Source organism: Dermochelys coriacea, chromosome 11 (assembly GCF_009764565.3).
Source record: "Dermochelys coriacea isolate rDerCor1 chromosome 11, rDerCor1.pri.v4, whole genome shotgun sequence".
In the NCBI taxonomy this organism is placed as follows: domain Eukaryota; kingdom Metazoa; phylum Chordata; order Testudines; family Dermochelyidae; genus Dermochelys; species Dermochelys coriacea.
Genome location: NC_050078.2, coordinates 76,346,818 through 76,368,653, shown reverse-complemented (window position 1 = coordinate 76,368,653; position 21,836 = coordinate 76,346,818). Strand labels below are relative to the sequence as shown.

Sequence of the window (21,836 nt, the reverse complement as noted above, 5' to 3'; positions counted from 1 at the left end):
CCAGATCTTCCTCCTTCTCTTCCTCATAGACTTTAAGGCCAATAGGGACCATCATGATCATCTGATCTGATGTGCTGCACATTGCAGGCCACAGCACCTCACCCACCCACTCCTGTAAGAAACCCAGAAACTCTGGCTTAGTTACGGAAGTCCTCAAATCATGATTTAAAGACTTCAAGTTACAGAGAATCCACCATTTATACTAGCTTAAACCAGCAAGTGACCCGTGCCCCATGCTGCAGAGGAAGGCAAAAAACCCAGGGTCTCTCCCAACCTGACTTGGGGAGAAATTCCTTCCTGACCCCAAATATGAAGATCAGTTGGACCCTGAATATGTGGGCAAGACCCACCAGCCAGAAACCAGGAAACAATTCTCTGTAGTAACTCAGAGCCCTCCCCATTTAGTATCCCATCACTGGCTGTTGGGGACATTTGCTAATAGCAGTCGCAGATGGGCCATATGCCTTTTTAGGCAATCTTATCAAACCATCCTCTCCATAAACTTATCAAGCTCAGTCATGAAACCAGTTATGGTATTTGTTCCCAGGGGCTGTTCCATAACTTCACTCCTCTGATGGTTAGAAACCTTCATCTAATTTCAAGCCTATATTGTTGATGGCCAGTTTATATGTATTTGTTCTTGTGTCAACATAGGCTCTTAAGTTAAATGCCTCTTTTCCTTCCCTGGGTTACCCCTCTGATGTATTTATAGAGAGCAATCATATCTCCCCGAGCCTTCGTTTGGTTAGACTAAGCAAGCCAAGCTCTTTGAGTCTCCTCTCGTAAGATAGATTTACCATGCCTCTGATCATCCCAGTAGCCCTTCTCTGCACCTGTTCCAGTTTGAATTCATTTTGCTTAAACATAGGAAACCAGAATTGCACATAGCATGCCACATGAGGTCTCACCAGTGCCGTGTATAATGGCAATAACACTTCCCTATCTCTACTGGAAATACCTTGCCTGCTGCATTCTAGAATTGCATTAGGCTTTTTCACAACCACATCACATTGGCGGCTCATAATCATCCTGCAATCAATCAACACACCCAAGTCTTTCTCCTTTTCTGTCGCTTCCAACTGATACATCCCCAGTTTATAGCAAAAATTCTTGTTGTTAGTCCTTAAGTACATGACCTTGCACTTTGCACTATTACATTTAATCTCATTTTGATTACTCCAGTTTTCAAGGTTCTCCAGAGTTTTTTGTATGATATTCTGGTCCTCCTCCATATTGGCAATGCCTCCCAACTTTGTGTCCTCTGCCAATTTTATTAGCCCACTCCCACTTTTTGTGCCAAAGTCATGAATGAAAATGATAAATAAGACTGGTCTCAAGACCCATCCCTGAGGAACTCCACTAGTAACCTCCCTCCAGTCTGACAGTTCACCCATTGAAGTTTCCCCTTTGCCCAATTCCTTATCCATCTTTCAATTCTCATATTAATCCCCATCTTCTCCAGTTTAACCAATAATTTCCCTTGTGGAACTGTATCAAATGCCTTACTGACATCCAGGTAGATTAGATCTACTACGTTTCCTGTGTCTAAAAATCAGTCACCTTCTCAAAGATAGTGATTAGTCTGATACAATCTCCGTTTTGTAAAACTATGTTCCATTTTATCCCAATTACCATTGACCTCTATGTCCTTAACTATTTCCTCTTTCAAAATTTGTTTCAAGTCCCTGCATATAGTTGAAATCAAACTAACGGGCCTGTAGTTCTCTGGATCACTTTTTCCCCCTTTCTTAAAAATAGGTACTATAGTAACAATTCTCCAGTCACAGGATATGACCCCTGAGTTTATGGATTCATTAAAAATTCTTGCTCTTGGGCTTGCAATTTAATGTGCCAGTTACTTCAATATTCTTGGATGGAGATTATCCAGCCCCCCTGATTTGGTCCCATTAAGTTGTCTGAGTTTGATTTCCACCTTGGATGTGGAAATGTCTATTTCCATATCCTCATTTCCATTAGCCACCCTGCCACTACCCCTAAGCTCTTCATAACACTTGTTAAAAACTGAGGCAAAGTATTTCTTTAGGTGTTGGGCTATGCCTAGATTGTCTTTAATCTCCACCCCATTCTCAGTGCTTAGAGGTCCCACTTCTTCTTTCCCTGTTTTCTTTTTATTAGATGCCTATAGAATCTTTTACTACTGGTTTTAATTCCCTTTGTAAGGTCCAACTCTGCTTGGCATTTGGCAGTTCTCACTTTTTCCCAGCACTGTCTCACTTCCAAGAGGTAGCTGAGCCTTTCCATCTTCCATCCCTTGTAGGCTTTCTGCTTCCTCTTAATCACCTGTTAGAGATGCATGCTCATCCATTTTGGTCTGCAACAGTTCCTTCTGAATTTTTTCCCCCTGTCTGGAAGGCAGGCTTCAGAGAGTGTCCTTCAACTGTGACTTAAAGTAATTTGAAGCCTTCTCCACACTGAGGCCCTTGTGTTCTTCAGTCCAGACCACTTCCTTAACTAACTCCCTTCATTTTTTAAAGTTTGCCCTTTTGAAATCAAGGATTCTACTTGCAGACCTATGTTTCTTTCTCCTTCCATTTAGTTTAACCTGAATTAGCTCATGATCACTCGAGCCAAGGTAGTCCTCTGCCTTAAGTTCTTTTCTGTGGCCCTCACTTCTTAGCAATATGAAATCTGAAATGGCATCACCTCTGGTAGGTTTGGGCTATTTGGTGAAGAAATCCGTCAGCTATCCCATCCAGGAATATCTGGGCCCTGCCATTATAAACAGCATTTATCTTCCAATCTGTGGCTGGGAAATTAAAGTCTCCCGGAATCACACAGTTCCCAGGAGTATTCATTTCATTAAAAATATCGAAGAGGTTTCTATACATATCCGGATCTTTTGCAGACCCCAAGCACTATTCCAGGTCAGCCTCTGTTAGCTTTCTTCCCCGAAGTGATTTTGACCCAAACAGATTCTGTTTTATCCATTCCACCACTTCTATTTTCTTTACAGTCTACCTCATCATTCATATACAATGCTATTCCACCTACCTTTATTTATGTCCTGAGCAGTATATACCCTTCAATACCACTACTCCATCAATTACTATTCCACCATGTTTCTGTTATGCCGATAATATCTGGTTTCACTTCCTGCACCAGTAGTTCTAGTTCCTCCATTTGGTTACCCAGGCTCCTTGCATTGGTGTACAGACATCTTACTTGTTTCTGCATGGCTTCACCCAGACTCCTCGCCCAATTAGGTACAGTCATTCTACCACCAGTGACTATTAGTGTCACTGGTGATGGCACCATCTTTCCTCTTCATCTCCACTCTCCTGCCCTCTGCAGTTCCTTTCTCCAGTGCTGTATCCTCTCTTACTTGATTTTTCTCCTGCTCAATGGTAGAATCAAGCGTGGAGACTACATGAACATCTCCTCACTGTCTCCCCCAGATTCCTAGTTTAAAGCTCTTCTAATCAGTTGTACCAGCTTCCATCCCAGAAGTCTATTATTCTCCCTACTCAGATGGAGTCCATCCCATGAGAACTGTCTTCCATGAATGCTTCCCAGTGGGCAAACCTCCTGAAGTCCTCCTTATAGCACCACTGCCTGCGCCATCTGTTGAGCAACACAATCTACCATGGCCAGGTCCTCCTCCTCCTCTTGCTCCTCCTTCATGGCAAGGTCCTCCTCCCCCTGCTCCACGGCACAAGTCCTACTGGCCCTGGCCATGGCCAGGTACTGCTCTTCTTCCTATATCTCATACTGCTGCGTTACCAGTTCCTCCTTCTCCTCCTCCTCCTTCTTAGCGGCCAGGTCCTCCTCTTTCTCCTCTTTGGTCATGTCCTTCCTCTTGGTCCTTCTCTTCTATTTCCACCTCCTCCACAGTTAAGTCCTCCTCAATGGCCAGGTCTTCTTCCTCTTCCTCCTCTGTGACCAGTTCTTCCTCCTTCTCCTCTGTGGCCAGGTCCTTCTCTTCCTCCTCCTCCTGCATGGCCACAGTCTCCTCTTCTTCTGTTGCCAGGTGCTCCTCCTCCTCTTCCACAGCCCATTTCTCTTCCTTCATGGCCAGGTCCTCTACTCCCTCATCCTCCTCTGTGGCCAGGAACACTCCTCCATAGCCAGGTCCTCTACGCCCTCATCCTCCTCTGTGGCCAGCAACACTCCTCCATGGCCAGATCTTCCTCCTCTTCTCTGGGCAAGACCTCCTCCTCCTCTTCTTCCTCCTGCATAGCCATGTGCTCCTCTGCAGCCAGGTTCTCCTCTTCCTCCCGCTCTGTAGACAGATCTTCCTCCTTTTCCATGGCCTGATCCTCCTCTTCCTCATCCTTCTTTTCCTCCTCTGCTATGGCCAAGTCCTCATCATTCTCCTCTTCCTCCTCCTGCTCCTCCTATTTCTCTTCTGTGGTCATATCTTCCACCTCTCCTATTACTAGGTCCTTGTTGCCACCCTCCTCCTCCTTTGGCTGGGTACTGGGGTCACTGCATTGGGCAGAGACGGGAAGAGAGTGACGTCTTCTGCTGCTGCGGGGCGGAAGGGGACAGACAGAGGTGCGGCTTTTAATGTTCCCCTCTCCCATGCAAGGTCCCTGTGGCAGAGAGGGCCCTAAATTGTACCATTCTCCCTGGGAGGAACCCACCCCCAGAGCATCAGTGACCCACTTCCTAGCACCTCACCCCATGCCTGGTGCAGGGGGCAGCTGTGCGACTCCCACAGCCATCAGTGGGGTGAGTGGTTCAGGACAGACCCCTTGGCTGGGAACCCCCCAATAACTGACAGGGTGTTGGATCACGGGGCATTAACGGCCCCTTACTCCTCCCCGTTCCCAGGGATCTACTTACCTGCAGTGGTGCAGCACTCAGCATTCATACTCCAGGAAGCTTCTCGGGAGTGACAGCAGCCCCCTCTGGTGTCGGCCGTGCTGCTGGGGCAGGGATCTCCCATCTCCTGCCCTGGGAAGGTGGGTTGAGCTCCAGGGAGCCAGCAGGGCAATGCCTCCTGCTGGGCCAATGGGCTGGGTTCCTGAGGCCTGGCATTCCAGCAAAAGTGGCCCCAGGGACAAGTTGCCTGGTTCTCATTGTGGGCTGGGTCCCGCCTGTCCTGCTCGAACTTGGGCCACCTCCATCTCAGTCCAGATGTTGTCTGTCTACCCTTGGCACCAGCCCCGGGAGCTGGTCTCCTCCTGGTGAGCGAGGACAGACATGTCCCCCCACTGTGTTGACATGGAGATGCTTCTCCCCCCAGTGGAGATGGAGAGACAGCGCTCTGTCTGGGGACACTGCCAGCTGCCCCCCTCTGGCCACCTGCAGAGCCTTCCTCCCGAGAATCCTCCTCAGCACGTCCATCCTGGAACTGAGTAGGGAGCAGCCGTGAGTCTGGGGCAATTCAGCCTTTCGCCAATGGGCCTGTCTGGCTCCCCAGCTGGGGTGACTCCCTGTCACTCCATGCCAAGGAGGGGGCACCTGGACTGGGATCCGCACACACTGGCAGGAGCTGATAGGACAGGCTGCCCCCAAAGCTCCCCTGCACCATCCACAAGGCTGGGACACCAGGGGGATCTCATTCCTTTTGAGCAGTGGGGTCAGTGACAGAGACCTGCAGTCAGTCTGGACAGGCAGCTCCCTCCTCCAGCTCCAGGCCACACTCCCTCCCCGGCCTGAGAAAGAAGAGAACCCAGGAGTCCGGGCTTCCTCTGGGAAATTTCCCCTGCCAGGACACTGAGAAATGACATCTGCTGAGACAAGAGCAGGTCCTACTGCCAAGGGATGGGAACTCTCAGGCCAGCAGCAGGGGCCAGAACACTGTGTGGGGGGGGCGGGGGGCAGGTGACACCTCCCAGCTCATGATCTCCCAGCACTTTACACATGTCCCTGAAGCCTCCCAACCCCTGGGCTGTAGGGATTGGGGACCCAGTCCCTCTGATGGGGAACGGTACCTGGGCTGGGGAAGCCACTAGCTCAGGGTCATGAGTCAATGATGGAGCCAGGGATGGAACCCAGGGGTCCTTCTGTCCAGACTATTGCACTAACCACTATAGCACACTGCCTCCCAGAGCTGGGAATTGCAACCTGGCCCTTGTTCCCTGGCCCTGGCCTGGAGAGGGAGTGGGATCTGCTTCAGTGACTGGAGCAGGGCGGGTGGGAGTCAGGACTCCTGCATTGCATGGCTGGTTTCATTAGTGCTTGTGGGACCTTGGGCAAGTCACTCCCCGCTCTGTGGCTCAGAGCCCAGCTGTAAAAGGGAGACTGGATACTTACCTGCTATTGGACATGGCTGTAGGATTTACCCAGGGAAAGCGGCTCTTGAGTCCAGCCCCAAAGATGTGTTATTAGACATTTTATTATTGGCTTGGGATGGCACCCAGCAGGAAAACCACTGGGATTCTTACCCATACAACCAGAATGCACTGTCCTTCTGAGCTCAGAGGATTTAACACTCCTTGGCTGATCAGGACTCACTACTGCCAGGAGCTGGAGAAGCGTCTATACCCTCATTGGACAGATGGGGAAACTGAGACATGGAGCAGGGAAGTTGACTTGTTTACAGTGTATAAGCACAAACACAAGCCCCACAGTAACAATACAACAAGAGTGGGAGCTTATTAGGTACAGGGAACAAAGGACAGGGCTAAGGAAAAAACAGGAGTAACCAGAATGAGAAGCCATCAACGGTACTTTAAACCCTGCACCGCAAGCATTTATGAGAGGCCCAACCCCTCTGCCCTATCTCCCTCCCAGCCCCTGCGTAGCAGAATGGGAGTTGAGTAGCAGTTTTCTAGGGGATGCTGCCACCCTGTACTCATTGGCCAGCTTGAAATTCACAAGGAAAACAAGCAAACCTGGGGATTCTTATCAGGTCTTCAGTCTCCCTGCTCTACAGTCCAGCGGACAATTCGAGTGGCTGTCGCTAGCCTGACCAAGAATCGCTCCTCAGCCTCTGGGTTGCTGGTCTCTATGGCTGACATACATGGCCCAGTGGCCACCAATAGGGTTCAAAGTTTCCCTTTGTATAGGCGTAGGAAGGTCAGTGGGCACCTCCCAGGCTATGATACATCTCCCTCCACTCCACCAACAGCCAACCACTGTGTGTAAACCAACCCCTTTGTCTCTGAGCTCTGCCTTCTGATTGGTTCTGGTGGTAGCTTCCAGCTGTAGTAGGAAGAGAGCCTGAAACATTAGACCTTGTATTAGAGGCCTGGTCTGAGGCAGGACCTACTCACACAATCTGGCAAGAACAGGGCTAATATTGCAGAAATACACATTGCTAAGAAGTGCTAAGCACAGAGTACTCTTGCAAACACATCCCAATATGAAATGGTACCAGAACATCCTGATATCAAGGACGGTACAAAAACATTTCCCAAGGATAACAGGAACACATTGACCCCTCCTAAAAGATAAGGTCAGAATGACAGTACATAATAGAGATGTTTTGATCGAACCAACATGTACAAGGTGATGGGTAATAACTAGCCAAGTCAGAGGGCAGTAACTATGCCACAGACGGTACATAACTTGTTTGTATCAGGTATAAAGATGTATCTCAGAGGGAGTATCTTTGTCCAGCCGAGGGGGGAATAGAAAGTCCCGCCATTCACTGAGCTGTATACATTGTCACAGGCATACATGTCTTAGTATTCATGTAGAGTCTGCTAGATGCTATTACCGTGCTTCGTCGACAATAAACCTGGCCTGGCGCCTTCGTATCTTAACAGATCTTGTGGTCATTGGGCAGTTCGCTCCAGTTCTGCTGTGCCAGCTACCTGCACAGAGCTGGGGCAGCACACAGGGAGAACACACACACCCCAAACATCTAACCACACCAGCATGTTCCAGCTCTGCCCTCCAATCCAGGCATTCTGGGAAGAGAGATCCTGAGCCTCTGCAGCCATCACTGCTGTAGCCCAGGGGTGAGTCCCCTCCAGGCTTAGTGCAATACGTCAGGAATCACCAGCTGCAGAGAGGGTTCCAGGCCAGACTCCTGTTCTAGCCAATAGAGGATAAATACCTGCAAAAATAAATACCTGCATAAATACCTGGGCTAGCACCCAGGGGCTCTGACTCCCCGCACCCTGCTGTAAGCACTGCACACACACACCCATTTCAAAAGCTGCACAAAATCCTGTGTCTTCCCACCAGATCATCCTTCCTAGGCTGGAAAGGCATCATTTACTGCCCTTCTTATGAACAGGGGGTGTTCCAAAGGCTGCACAGACACTCTTGAATGGATCCTCACAGCTGCTCCACCCAGTGAGAGAGGTAGGGGAAGATTATTGTCCCCCATTTCTTGATGGAGAAACTATGGCAGAGGAAGGTGAAGTGACTTCTCTAATATCAAATGGGCAGGCAGTGGCAGAGTTTGGATTAGAACCCAAGAGTCCTGCCTTCCCTTGGGGGACTTTCCCTGGGGTCTAGGAGGAATGGGACCCAGGAGTCCTTACATCCAAACTTACTGACTGTTCAAATTTCAGACACCAAATGCTCACAATAAAGTGCTCTCAAATGAGCTACATGAATTGTACATTGAAAACATGTAGCAAGTAATTTGGAAGAACTAACACACTCAGGACAGACTCCTCCCAGACACTACTGGAGCGAAGGTGGTAAAACTTATCAACTAAACATCTTTGTTATGAATTGTTGCTCAGTCGTGAAAGTGAATAACTAGAGGGTGGTTGCTTGGTTGCTACCAGAGGCTGAGCTGGCAGGGAGTGGAAGGGGCAGGAACAGTCTCTGCCCCTGAGCCTGTAGCAATTCTTGTCTGAGCGAAGTGACGTTACAATGCAACTCAGTGGGAGTGAGAGAGATGGTAATTTCCTGCAATATCCTTCTTCTTCTTCTTCATCTTCTTCTTTGTATGGTTGATGTAATGGTAGAGCAACAACTGTAATTTTACATGGTCTGTTCTGGGTGAGCAGTCGCATGCTGGAGTCTTTAATTTTCCATTTGTTCAGTAAGTATCCACATCTGCCATGGTTTGTGTGGACACGGTTTAGGGTTGGTGGGAGATCGAAGCCAGGGATCTTCTGCATCGGGTCTTTCATAGAGTGTTTGTTTGTGACTTCTTGTGAACTCCATGCGGTTCTCCAAGTTTCATCAGGGTTGAAGTTCCATTGTTGAAGGATCAATGGGCTTACGTGACTTCAAGCGGTATATCAATGCAATAGCCTGAGCGATCCCTGATGAATGAAATTAAACCTGATGGAACTAAGGTTCAGTGTTTTAGGAGACCATTGTATTGAAAAGGCAAACGTTTCTGTATTATGGTGGGATTGTATGGAAGTTCTTTAAGGAGGAGACATGGCAAATGGAAACCTTGAGAAGCACTATGAGCTTCAAGGGACTCTGAAACAATGTGCTAGAGAAACAAAGGTAAGTGTCATTCCTAGGAAATCCATGAGAGAAGGGAAGACAATGTCTCACTCTCAGACCAACCCTTTGAAGCTCCACCCTTGTGAAAGACCCTTGACTGCTCCTCACCCGTTGCATGAAGAAGATGAGAGGCCTCTAGCGGGTAAAAGAGTGACTCAGAGATTCCTGGGTATGCTTCTTCTGGGCCACAGTGCTTCTGATGAACTAGTAACCACAGACAACCACCTAGGAGGGGTGTGAAGGCCTGGTCACTGGCCAGAGCCCTTGCTGGAGTGAGGTGATCTCTGGGAAGCTTAGCAGTGTGTGGGTAGGTTCTTCATACAAAGGAAGCTCTTTTCAGGTACCTGCTCCAGGATAACGTACATGCCACAGCTCCCATATCCAGTCATCTTCATTGTCTCTTCCAAAAAAAAAGCAAAAAAGCAACCAATCAAACACCAGTGAGTCCCTCCCCCCAGCCCTCCTTACCAAGTCCCACAGAAACTCCCGTGTTCAGCTGCTTGCTATCTCCGGTGCTGAGACTTTTACACTTAATCATGTAAAGCAGATGAGAGTACAATCATACAAAACAATAAAAACTAAATGTGTGTCCCTGCCTCAGTTTCCTCATCACTCCAGGGGATTCTCTGTGCTGGGTCCAAGACCCCAGGTTAGCCAGAGTCCTGGGGCCCACCTGGGCTCAGGAAAGTTGCCAGCTCCTCCCCCCACACTCCTCATGAGCCTTCTACATGTTAGCTGACCTTTCTCCTGGACCCTTCATCCAGCTTCTGTGACCTTGCTCTCTCTCCCATGCCACCCCTCACTTCCTCTTCCTGGCTGGCCCCTGTTCCTGTGTGTTTTTTTATTTTAAGCCCCTCCGTTCTCATCTGGTCCCTTTTGTTCTTCTCCTTATAAGGTTCCACGGCTCCTGCTTTCCCTGCTCCCTTCAGGAGCCATCTGCACGTGTTTGCGAAGGATGCAGCTCACTTATTCTCTCAGATGTTTGCACCTCAATAGGGTCATTCCATCCTAAGCACCATCTCCTTGTAGCTGTCTGGTGCATGGTGCTACAGGGCTTGTCAGTACTGGGGGCTCCACATACTTACAGGCTCTCCTGACACAGCAGATTTTCATAGCACAACTCCACAAAAAGAACCACAGTCCATCACGTGTACTGCCATAATCCCAAACCATACAGATGTGGTGGGAAAACGGCAGCGGGAAGAGAAACAGATCCACGCAGGACCTGCCCCTGAGTAACTGACTTCAGTGCTGGGCGATGGAGGAAAGGAGCGGAACTGATTGAAACACAAACACACACCCAGCGCTAGAATGGTACAATAATATCACCTCCCAGTCCTGCACACCCACCACCGAGGCTGAACAGGTAGTGCCAGTGACTGACATGGCTTCTTGCTTCTCCTCTCATTGTATTTCTCCTTCTCCCCCTACACCAGAGGGGCATGAGACACAGGATGCTGGGGAGTCAATGTGGCCAAGCAGAAAGCAGGTTTAGCCTGCCCTGGGAAGTTACCTTGTTTAGCAGGAGATAGGAAGCTAGGGCATTGGAGCAAGGGGAAGGGGAAAGGAATGGACATTGCTCATCGGATCCTAAGCCCATTGAAACTCTGGAGGGGGCACAGCTAGGGAGTGTTACTAGAAGTAATTCAGAGCAATGGAAGAAGTTAAATATAAAGCAAAAGGGGTGTGTGTAGACCACAGTTTGTCCTCAGGGGCCTGGGGGGGGGGCAGGGGAAGGAAATCTGCTAATTTCTTCCTGTTCCTTCTGTTTGCTTTATTTCTTCTTCTTCCTTATCTTAAAGACACTCAGAGTGGAAGTGGTGAGACTTCTCCCCTGAGGGAATGGCTCTGAGTCACTTTCCTTTGCTTCTTCCCACCTTTACCAGGGCAGCTAGCAGGGCGATGATCCTGACTGACGGCTATTTTCATTCTTTTCTGTCTAACTGTTTAGCCCTGGAATTGGCCTTGCTAGATGGTTAATTTCTAATGGGCAGTCAGGGGAAAAAACTTCTTCAGTACAGAGTTAAGATCACCTGGGGAGACTTTGTCCCCTTGCAGAACCTAAACTTCACCAAAACTCAAACCTCTGAACACCAGAAAATGCTCCCACACCCTTAACTCTGCCCTCTTTCAGCAATATCCCAATATGCCCTGTTAACACACATACATTTTGCTCTGCTAACACCACAGTGGCTGAAATGTCTGAACTTTTCACCTCCATTTACAGCCCTTCCAAACAGACCCACCCCTTCAGTTAGGCCTGACACAGCACAACCCCTGGGCAAGCCAGATGGGGGTGCAGGCTGGGCCTGGCCATGAGAGTGACTGCAGAGCCAGCCACCCCCCACTCAGAGGAATACCCCCACCTCACTGACCCCTGCTCACTCACCCCCTCAATTGTCCCCCTCAATTCTGAAAGCCTGAGTGGGGAAGCTTATTTTCTCTTGTGATGCTCTGAGCTCCACTGGGATGCACCTGGATCTGAGAATGGTGCCCCCTCAACTGTTCCCCTGGGGAAACCAAAGGGTTAATTTTGAGGGAGCTGATTAGGTCCAAGGTGGACCGGATGATCTCCACCTAGGCTCTCCATGGCCCCGGCCCATGTTGCTAATTGAAAGAACTATGAGCCGATGTCCCTTTTATACAGTTTATTAAAATGAACAAATCAAGACCACACATTACTAAGGCAAAATTACTGTAAACACTGTGCAGCTAACTAAGGGTTAAAAGATACAGTTATACAGTTACGTTCGAATCAGTGAGACAACGAGTTAACAGTGATATTGCACTGGAATAAAGTGTCGTGAAATCATCAGAGTAACACAGCAGAACATCAACCCTTATAAACCCTAAAACAGGAATCCATGGAAGCGGCTGCGTATTGAGTTATAAACCCCATTCAGAGAGTTTCACCCAGGCAGGGCAATCCAGAGCTAGTCAGCTGATTAGTTCAATACTGAAACCAAATTATTCCTTTAATTTCAGACTCAATCTCAAAGCCAATTAAAGCTTCCTCTTTACCTTTCACCATTGTGTAACTACCCTTCTCCTTGCCTTCCCTTCCCCACACCAACACAGACACAGACCTTATTGAGACTTTAGTAAGCAGAAGTTTAAACAGCTCTCATTGAACAATTTATACCCAAGAGCATAGTCTCTTTGAAAGCTAGCACAGATGAGCAACATGCATTCAATGATTTCATAGTCTAGAGTTTAGGGCTATTTAGATTTGGGAACTATTGTGTCTAACATCTTCCCTGGGTGGATTTCAGAGTTGCTTCACACACACTAAGACACATGGTCACATCCTAACATAATAGAAAGGCTGGGATATGCCCCACTGAATAAAGACAAACAAGAGAAGAAGGAACAATAAGTTATAACATGGCAAGGGGTTGAACCTCTGCAGCTCTCTCATGCTTTGGTTTCATATGGAGGAGGAGCTGAAGCTGCAGTCGAGGAACAAGGCAATGATGTAGCTGGCCCAGCATTCAGGCTAGTGAGGCTCTTCAGATACAGGGAGACTAGTCAAGGCGTGTGTAGTCTGTTATTGATGTCATGACTTACTTTCCCAGTGGGGAGCAGATTCAGGTGCATCATTCTCTCTTAGAGGGCCTGATAACCTGAAAGGCGAGGGGCTTCCACCTTTACCTGGATCTTTGTGGTTGTCAGTTCCAGCTTACCCCACCATACTGCGCTTCCACCATCCTCACAAATCAGGTGTGAAGTACTCCTCGGATACAGACAACGTGTCCTGCCTCCTGATCCAGCTGAAGTGAAGCTGGCTTTGGGCCAATGTCAGTTTGGAAAATGCCCGATAACTCAGCAATGTTCTCAAAGTTTCCATTGTTGCACAGCACATACAGTGTGGATGTGTGAACCCAAAGACATCAAAAAATGAAAGAAAGACAAGGCCATTTTTAGGAGGTTTTTATATGTTAACAGCCATGTTCTATCATCTGGCCTCCTCAAAAGCAAAAGGAGACTGCATCCATAAAAATAATTGGTTAAAAAAGATTAACAGAAAAGCTACCATCATACATCCATCACCACCTTAAATTTAGACATCTGACAGATGTGAGATCTTGCTTTGCAAACAAGAGAATTGGGCAACTCAAGGTACGTCTACACTGCAAAGTAAGCCCGAAATTAGACTCAGGTTCAAGCCCAAACCCTCTTTCCATTCACACTCCAACCTATGTGACTTGGGCTAGTGAGCCTTCATGACCTCCTGTTCCAGTTGTGGCAGGTGCACTTTCGGGCTGAGTGTAGCAGTTCAGCAATCCACTACTGTCATGGATCTGCTCCACTGCAAATGGCTCCCCTATGAATTCACAAAGATTGTGAGGAGCATGGCAAGACACTATAATGGGGACAGCACCGACTATAGAGCCATCCAAATGGTTCTGGGAAGAGTGCCAGCAGAACTGCCATCTGCCAAATGCCTATTGAACTACCACTCTTCACCTACTGAGAGTGTAATGAACCCGTCTTCTGCCAGGGCCTCTGAGACCAGGGTACGGTTTCATAAGCGATGGCTAAGGGCAGCACGTGGGGTCCCCTAGAATAACAGTTACTCTGTTTATGACAAAGTCATTAGGTGGGAATCGTGCACCAGCCTGTCCATGAAGGTAAACTCCCAATCCCGGCATCATCAACTTTTCCAGCGCAGCCCATGAATCAGCCTCTGTGGTCCACAAACACTTGCATAACAATGGAGTAGTTAGTACCCCTTGTGGTGGATGTACTCTTGCACTTTTTGAGGAAGGCAAACTAGGGTCATGTCAGTCCCGACAATGGCCCTGGTGCAGTTTGGAAACCCCATTCTCTCCAAACTAGCAATTACAGAAGTGGGAAGCCTGCCAAACAAACAATCAGTGGGACTAGTGGATGATCGAGTTGCTATAGGAACACTCAAGGAAGACAAGGTCACCATGGAGAAGCTAAATAAATTCTTTGCATCTGTCTTCACTGCAGACGATGTGAGGGAGATTCCCACATCTGACCCATTCTTTTTAGGTGATGAATCTGAGGAACTGTCCCAGACTGAGGTGTCAATAGAGGAGGTTTGGGACAAACTGGTAAACTAAACAGTAATAAGTCACCAGGACCAGATGGGATTCACCCACGAGTTCTGAAGGTATTGAAATATGAAAGTGCAGAACTACTAATTGTCATAGAATCATAGAATATCAGGGTTGGAAGGGACCTCAGGAGCTCATCTAGTCCAACCCCGTTGTACATAACCTGTTGCTTAAATCAGCCTGTGTACAAAATAATGGTGACACCAATTTTTAAAAAAGGCAATCCTAGCAATTACAGACTGCTAAGTCTAACTTCAGTACCCCGCAAATTCGCTGAAATTACATTAAAGAACAGAATGATCACAGACATAGATGAACACAGTTTGTTGGGGAAGAGCCAACCCAGCTTCTGTAAAGGGAAATCATGCCTCACCAATTTATTAGAATTCTTTGAGGGAGTCAAGAAACGTGGACAAGGGTGAGCCAGTGGATATTGTATACTTGTACTTTCAGAAAACCTTTGAAAAGATCCCTAACCTAAGGCTCTTAAGCAAATTAGGCTGTCATGGGAGAAGAGGGTACGTTCCCTTGTGGATCAGTAACTGGTTAAAAGGCAGGAAGCAAAGGGTAGGAATAAATGGTCAGATTTCACATGGGAGAGTGATAAACAACAGGGTCTCAGAAAGATCTGTACTGGGACCAGTGCTGTTCAACATATTCCTAAATGATCTCGAAAAAGGGGTAAGCAGTGAGGTGGCAAAGTTTGCAAATGATACAAAACCACCCAAGATAGTTAAGTCCAAAGTAGATGGCAAAGAGTTACAAAGGAATCTCACAAAATTGGGTGACTGGGCAACAACATGGCAGATAAAATTCAATGTTGATAAATGCAAAGTAATGCACATTGGAAAATGTAAATCCCACCTGTACATACAAAATGACTGGGTCTAAATTAGATGTTACCACTCAAGAAAGAGATCTTCGAGTCATGGTGGACAGTTCTCTGAAAACATGTGCTCAACAGGTAGCAGCAGTCAAAAATGCTACCAGAATCTCAGGAGTCATTAGGAAAGGGTTAGATAATAAGACAGTAAATATCATATTGCCTCTATATAAACCCAGTGTACACTCACTCATTGAATATTGTGTGGCGTTCTGGTCACCCCATCACAAAAAAGATCTATTAGAATTGGAAAAGATACAGAGAAGGGCAACAAAAATGATGAGGGGGATGGACCAGCTTCCGTAGGAGAAGGTTAAAAAGACGAAGACTGTTCATCTTGGAGAAGAGACGACCGAGGGGCAGGGTGACCAGATAGCAACTGTTAAAAAATGGGACGCCCGGGGGGGGTGGAGGGGGGAATAGGCACCTATATAAGAAAAGGTCCCCAAAAATGGGACTGTCTCTTTAAAAATGGGACATCTGGTCACCCTACTGAGGGGAAATATGAGAGAGGTCTGTAAAATCATGAGTGGGGTGTGGAGAAAGTGAATAAAGAAGTGTTATTTATCCCTTGACATAACACAAGAACCCAGGGTCACCCAGTGAAATCAACAGGCAGCAGGTCTAACATGAAGAAAAGGAAGTCCAGGAAAACCCTGTTTATCTGACCCTCCATTATCTGACTGTCCGTATTAACCAACCAACCAGTGCATGCAGGTCCAGAAGCCGGTGATCTCTCCTGTGCCCACTAGATGGCGATGCAGCCTCACACATTTCATTCTCTGGATTATCCAAATGTTTGATTACCCGATGTGGCCCTGGTCCCACTTAGATCGGATGAACAGGGTTCTGCTGTACTTCCTCACCCAACACACAGCCAACCTGTGGAACTTGTTGCCAGGGGATGTTGCGAAGGCCAAAACTATAATGGGTTCAAAAAAGAATTAGATAAACTGATGGAGGATAGGTCCATCTGTGGCTATTAGCCAAGATAGTCAAGGATGCAACCCCATGCTCTGGGTGTCCCTAAGCCTCTGACAGCCAGATGCTGGGACTGGGTGACAGGGGATGAGTCACTTGATGGTTGCCCTGTTCTCTTCATTCCCTTTGAAGCCTGTAGCATTGGCCAGTGTTGGAAGACAGGATACTGGGCTAGATGGACCATTGGTCTGACCCAGTATGGCCATTATTATGTTCTGAAGTTATGTTCTTGACATTGTTTATGCTCACCACCTTTGGGTAAATTTCATGCCTGATTGCCTCAGAAACCTTTGTCCCCAGTTAACATGCCAAGACCAAACTGGTCAGCAGTGGACCTGTAGCTTCCAGATGGCTATAGCAACCTACTTCTGGACCAACTTCACCACCGTCCTGCATGTGTCCGGACACTGCAGAGTCAGGGAAAGCTGCTCGCAAAACTCCAGAAACGTCGCTTTCTTCACAGGAAAGTTCTGGAGCCACTGCTGGTCATCCCAGGTCTGCACGACAATGTGATCCCACCAGTCTGTGCCTGTGGCCCTTCTCGACTGGTGCTGGACTACACAGGGGGCATCAGTGGCTATACCAAGAGAAATTAACAGCACCAGCCAGTTGACATGTATCCTCCTCCTCCGACAGGAGCCTTCAGTAGGTCAGTGTGAAGGAGCAGACAAACTGCTTCCTGGCAGAACAGGGGTTAAATAAAATCCATGGGTTCAGCTAGCCCTGCCCAGCTATCCCCGCAGCCAATGCCAGGCCTGGAGGGGGGAGAAAAGAATGAAGCCTGGCTCAGTTGGGGGCTGACTGGCAAGGAGGCAGGAGCTCTCAGTCCTACCCAAAGGGATGGACCAGTGACCTGCCATCCAACGCAGCCACTGGAGACAACTCTGCCTTTCCCTGCCCAGTGCAGCCTGCGGGTATGCGCCAACTGCAGGGTGACTGGGCCAGTGAGGACATGCCCAAAACTAAACAGGCTTTTGTAGGAAGTAGCCCTGGGAAATGGGTCTTGAACACCCCCCCCCCGGGGGAGGGGAGACACGTCCCCTGTTTAGGGTTGAACTACACAGGGCCCTGGGCTGGGATCTGGTGGACAGGGAGGGCCCAGGTCCCCTTACAACCCTCCCCGACCAATGATCTAGCCACTAGGCCGCCCAGCCACCGAAGGCTCTATCACAGTCAGAAAATGCCACCAAAATGTCCACAGCATCTCACGGATGTTCTGCTCACTGTATGAAACAGGAGTGAAAATTCAAGCAGGGCAAATACTTCAAATAGGGCCTCACCCAGGTTGCTGGATCCAGTGGCCGGCAGCGTGCAGACCCAAAACATAGCTTGGCTGGCTGTATTGGCAGGGGAGACAACTTCTGATAAAATGCTGTGGGAGGGACACTCAAGTGTTTCCACGAGGCACAAGGAACAAAGGGCTGAAGAGGCTACAGCTGGGAGAGCGCTAGGAAGCCTGGAAGAGGCTGTGACCGGGTCTGCGCCGTGCATGGTGGGCACATGAGCACTGGGATGAGACTCGGGTCTTGACATTCTCAACCCAGGGTCACCGTTCAGTGTGGACTCTCCAGCACAGGCTTAAACACACTGAGCCTGCAACTCGAGTCCTGCAAACGCCGGCTCACATTGCAGTGACTGTTACAGTCTGACGGGGAGACGGTTACACAACTTGTCTCCCTCAGGAACTTGCCTCTTCACAGAAAGTTTATTTTAAAGCTGAGCAACATAAATTCCATTTGAAATAGAAATAATTAGGGTCTATCTTGGGTGTCTATTCTCCTAAACGCTACTTCTCTCAACCCCTTTGGAGTGAGGTTTTACTACAGTACTGCTTAATCCAAAGAGGCTGAATTACATCAAATAACTTTTCAGAATTAGCCACCATTTCCTATAATACTGATGCAACAAAAACAAGAACAAAAAAAAAAGAAAAGAAAGAAAAAACAATATTTGCAGACTTACAATATAATTCCTGTTATCATATAATCAGTCTCTTATTCTGTAATGATGAACTTCATGTTTAATTCTATTATCACTGGTAACAACAACCATATATTCAAACATTACAAAATCTTATCATATTATCAAATCTCTCAATCCTCATTTCCACCAAATGAGCTCTATGTAATGCTCTGTTCTCCACTAACATAGGTGCCTTCCATTTCTGTGAGTTCATTTGTCTCCAGGGGGATGTCTACACTGCAGCATAAGCCCGTGACTGAGCCCAGGCTCAAGCCTAAAGCCCTTTGCATCTACACTGCAATTGCGCAAACCCAGGGCTTGGACCCAGGGTCCTAGGACCCTGCAGGGCTGGAGGGCCCAAACTCAAGTTAAACTGAGCCCCATTGCTTTGCAGTGTAGATGCAGCCCCGCTTGAGTGGGGTCCCAGGAGTCAGCTGGAAGTATCCCAAAATTCCATAGGACAAATTCCTTAGTCCTCTCTATCCCAACAATCTCCAATCCACTCTACTGAAAACAGTAGCTTTCCCTGCTTTGAAAATGGCAGCAACTCAGGTCAGCATTAACCCATTCTCTTCTAACTACTGATCTGGAAGCATGCTATCAAAGAGTCTCCTGGGTGTGCAAAGGAGAGCGAATCCATCAAGTCTTTGGCAAAGCAAGAGCCTTCCTTGTAACACGCAGGGTGGACAGTACATTTTCCCAAAGTGCACTTCAGTCCTGGAACTAGAGAAGCCACCTTTGGGGGGTGGGGGAGATACAAGGGAGTATGGGATGTGGCTACTTTGACTTGGGTCTGCACACTGCCATGTGGCTGCCAGAGCCCTAGGTTCCAGCATATGTTAGAAAAATCTAACACACTCAAGCCCAGGATTTCTTCACAAAGGTCAGACTCAAGACCGACTAAGCCTGGGATTACATTGCAGTGTAGATATACCCACTGTCTTTTACTGTAAATCTGAGGTACATTCTGTCAAACAAAAGTAATATCCAATTATGAGACCAAACTGCCTTAAGAAAAGAGAGGAAAAACCCACAACACACAGGGGTAGAAGACACTTTCAACTTCATATAAAATGAAATTCCAGAGCAGGATATAGCTGATAACTTAAAATCAAAACAGATTCTCCCATTGTGTTCTCATCTGATCCATTCAAACTTGCTTCACTCTGTGCCACCTCATTATTATTGAGTCATGTTACTTACAAAAGTTTTAGTTTCATCACAAGGGGGGAAAGCAGCCAACCTTCCCATCTGCAAACAATCCCAGCTCAGCAGGAAAAAGGCCAGAAGCAGCTTTGCAAAGAGATGGAAGCAGAGATGAAAGCAAAGGGGAACTCGATGACTAACAATCACTTTGTAATGGGGGAATGGTATCGTCGTGATGCTCGTGGTTTGTTTAGACTAGGAAGAATGATCAAGGTGAGCTCAGGTCAAGGAGAAACCTAACCCCAGCCACTGTACCCATATTATGCCTGCACTGCAAATGAAGTTGTATTGTTACAACAAGATCGCTAAAATGAGCCACTAGTTTACTATCAAAACTAATTTTGATTCCATGCAAAATCCCAGTGGAGACAAGGTATTTTTTACCTCAGTGTAGCTAGTCAAGGTCACCCCATCTCCCCCACCTGGGGCTGATGGATATTTCTGGCAGGAGAAGGACACACTTCCAGGACTTATAAGACAAAGGAATTGATAAAGGATAAAGACAAGGCTGAGAGTCTTTCACAAAGCTCAAGGAAGTCACGGATTACGTCACTTTCCGGGAGCTCCCATGACTTCTGCAGCGGCTGGTGTGGCTGACCCTGGGGCCGCCCAAGCTTCGCTGGCCCAAGCTGCCCTGGCTGATGCTTGGTTGGCCCCAGGCAGCTGGCTCCGGGGTCCACCGGAGCAGCGGCAGTGGGGCCCAGGTCACTCCCTCCCCCAAGCAGCAGCAGCAGCAGCAGCGATGGGGTCCCGGGCTGGAGCCCCCTGCCAGCATCTGAAGTGCCCTAGAGGTGCTCCCCGCACGCCTGCAGGGTCCCGGAGGCCCCACCCCATGCCTGCAGTGCTCTAGAGTCCCCCCCCCAGCACCTGCAGTACCCTGGAGCCCTCCCCCAGTACCTGCAGCACCTCAGAGGCCTTCCCCCCAGCACCTGCAGTGCCTCAGAGGTCTCCCCTGCCAGCACCTGCAGTACCCTGGAGCCCATCTCCCAACACCTAAGATTTAGTCAGGGGTATTTACAGTATAAGTCATGGGCAGGTCACAGGCCATGAATTTTTGTTTATTGCCCATGACCCGTCCATGACTTTCCAGTAAAAATACCCATGACTAAATCGTAGCCTTAATCATGGGATTCACCACAAAGAAGGGGGAGGTGTGAAAGACAGAGGCAGGCAACTGATGTGGAGCTGAGAGACCACACTGAAGAAAATGGTGCAAACGATGTGGGAATTCGCTAATGTATTTTACAAAAAAATCTTTGTCCAGCCCTAGTCAAGACATTACGGCATTTCTGGGTGGGTTCTCTTATGTCTGATAAAAGCTGAGTCCTGTCTAAAACTTTTTCCCGCGCTCAGAGGCATGTGAAGGATCTCTCTCGCATGTGGATTCTCTGATGTTTGTTGAGGGTTGAGCTCTGGCTGAAGCTTTTCCCACACTCGGAACACTTGTAGGGTCGCTCTCCTGTGTGGACTCTCTGATGTTTGATCAGGTCCGAGCGCCGACTGAAGCTTTTCCTGCACTCAGAGCACATGTAGGGTCGTTCCCCTGTGTGGATTATCTGATGTGCGATAAGGTGTGTGCTTAATCTGAAGCTTTTCCCGCACTCTAGGCATTTGTAAGGTCTCTCTCTCATGTTCATTCTTTCATGTCTAATAACATCTGAGCTGCTACTGTAGCTTTTCTCTGGTCTACGCTGACTCTCACAGGCTTTTGTCTCTGCACTACTCCAAGAAACTTTCCCTTTGGATCTTCCTGATAATGTTCCACGTGGTTCTACTCGCTCAGCATCTTCTTGCTGGGGACTCTTCTCCTTGTTCTCACTCACCATCCCATCTCCTGGAAGGACAGAGAGAGAATCCAGACATAGGTCACTCCCTGTGCTGGGGAGAAAGGAAACCTCGGGGAGAGAATGGGAAAAGGTGGGAACCAAAATAAGTGCAGGAGAGACAAAACAGGATTTGATTTCCACCCTCTCCCCTGCCAAAGCCCTTCCCCAGATGACAGAGAGGTGGGCAATAAATTTTCACACAGTACACCATGGTCCAAGAGCTAGAGCAGCCACATTTAGGGTATGGGGGTACAAGGGACTTCGGGATGTGGTTACTTTGACTCGGGTCTGCGCACTGCTGTGTGAACGCCAGAGCGCTAGGTTCCAGCACAGGTTAGAAAAGTCTTAACATAGATTTAAAATCTATCGCAGACACTCAAGCCCAGGGTTTCTTCACATGGGTCATCTGACTCAAGTCCCACCAAGCTGGGGTTACACTGCAGTGTAGACATACCCACTGTCTTCTGCTGTAAGCATTGGTGGAAGGGGTCTCATACTATGTGAGAAGATTTGCATCATGAAAAAACCACCTATATTTTATTTTTACATTTTCTAATC

General features: G+C 48.1%; 1 protein-coding gene across 10 annotated transcripts in view; it reads right to left on the bottom strand.

The window, feature by feature from the left end:
- Nucleotides 1-21,836, bottom strand: part of LOC119863814 (zinc finger protein 665-like) — a 113,981-nt gene that overhangs the window by 57,672 nt on the left and 34,473 nt on the right. Inside the window, exon 6 of one of the 10 annotated variants that reach the window (XM_038420983.2) lies at nucleotides 18,282-21,286. The exons of the other annotated variants lie outside the window; for them this stretch is intronic. Within the exon in view, the coding sequence (XP_038276911.1) occupies nucleotides 20,802-21,286 (485 nt within the window). The 3' untranslated portion in view covers nucleotides 18,282-20,801. Of the gene's footprint in view, nucleotides 1-18,281; nucleotides 21,287-21,836 lie in introns of those variants that run through there. 10 annotated transcript variants of the gene reach the window in all.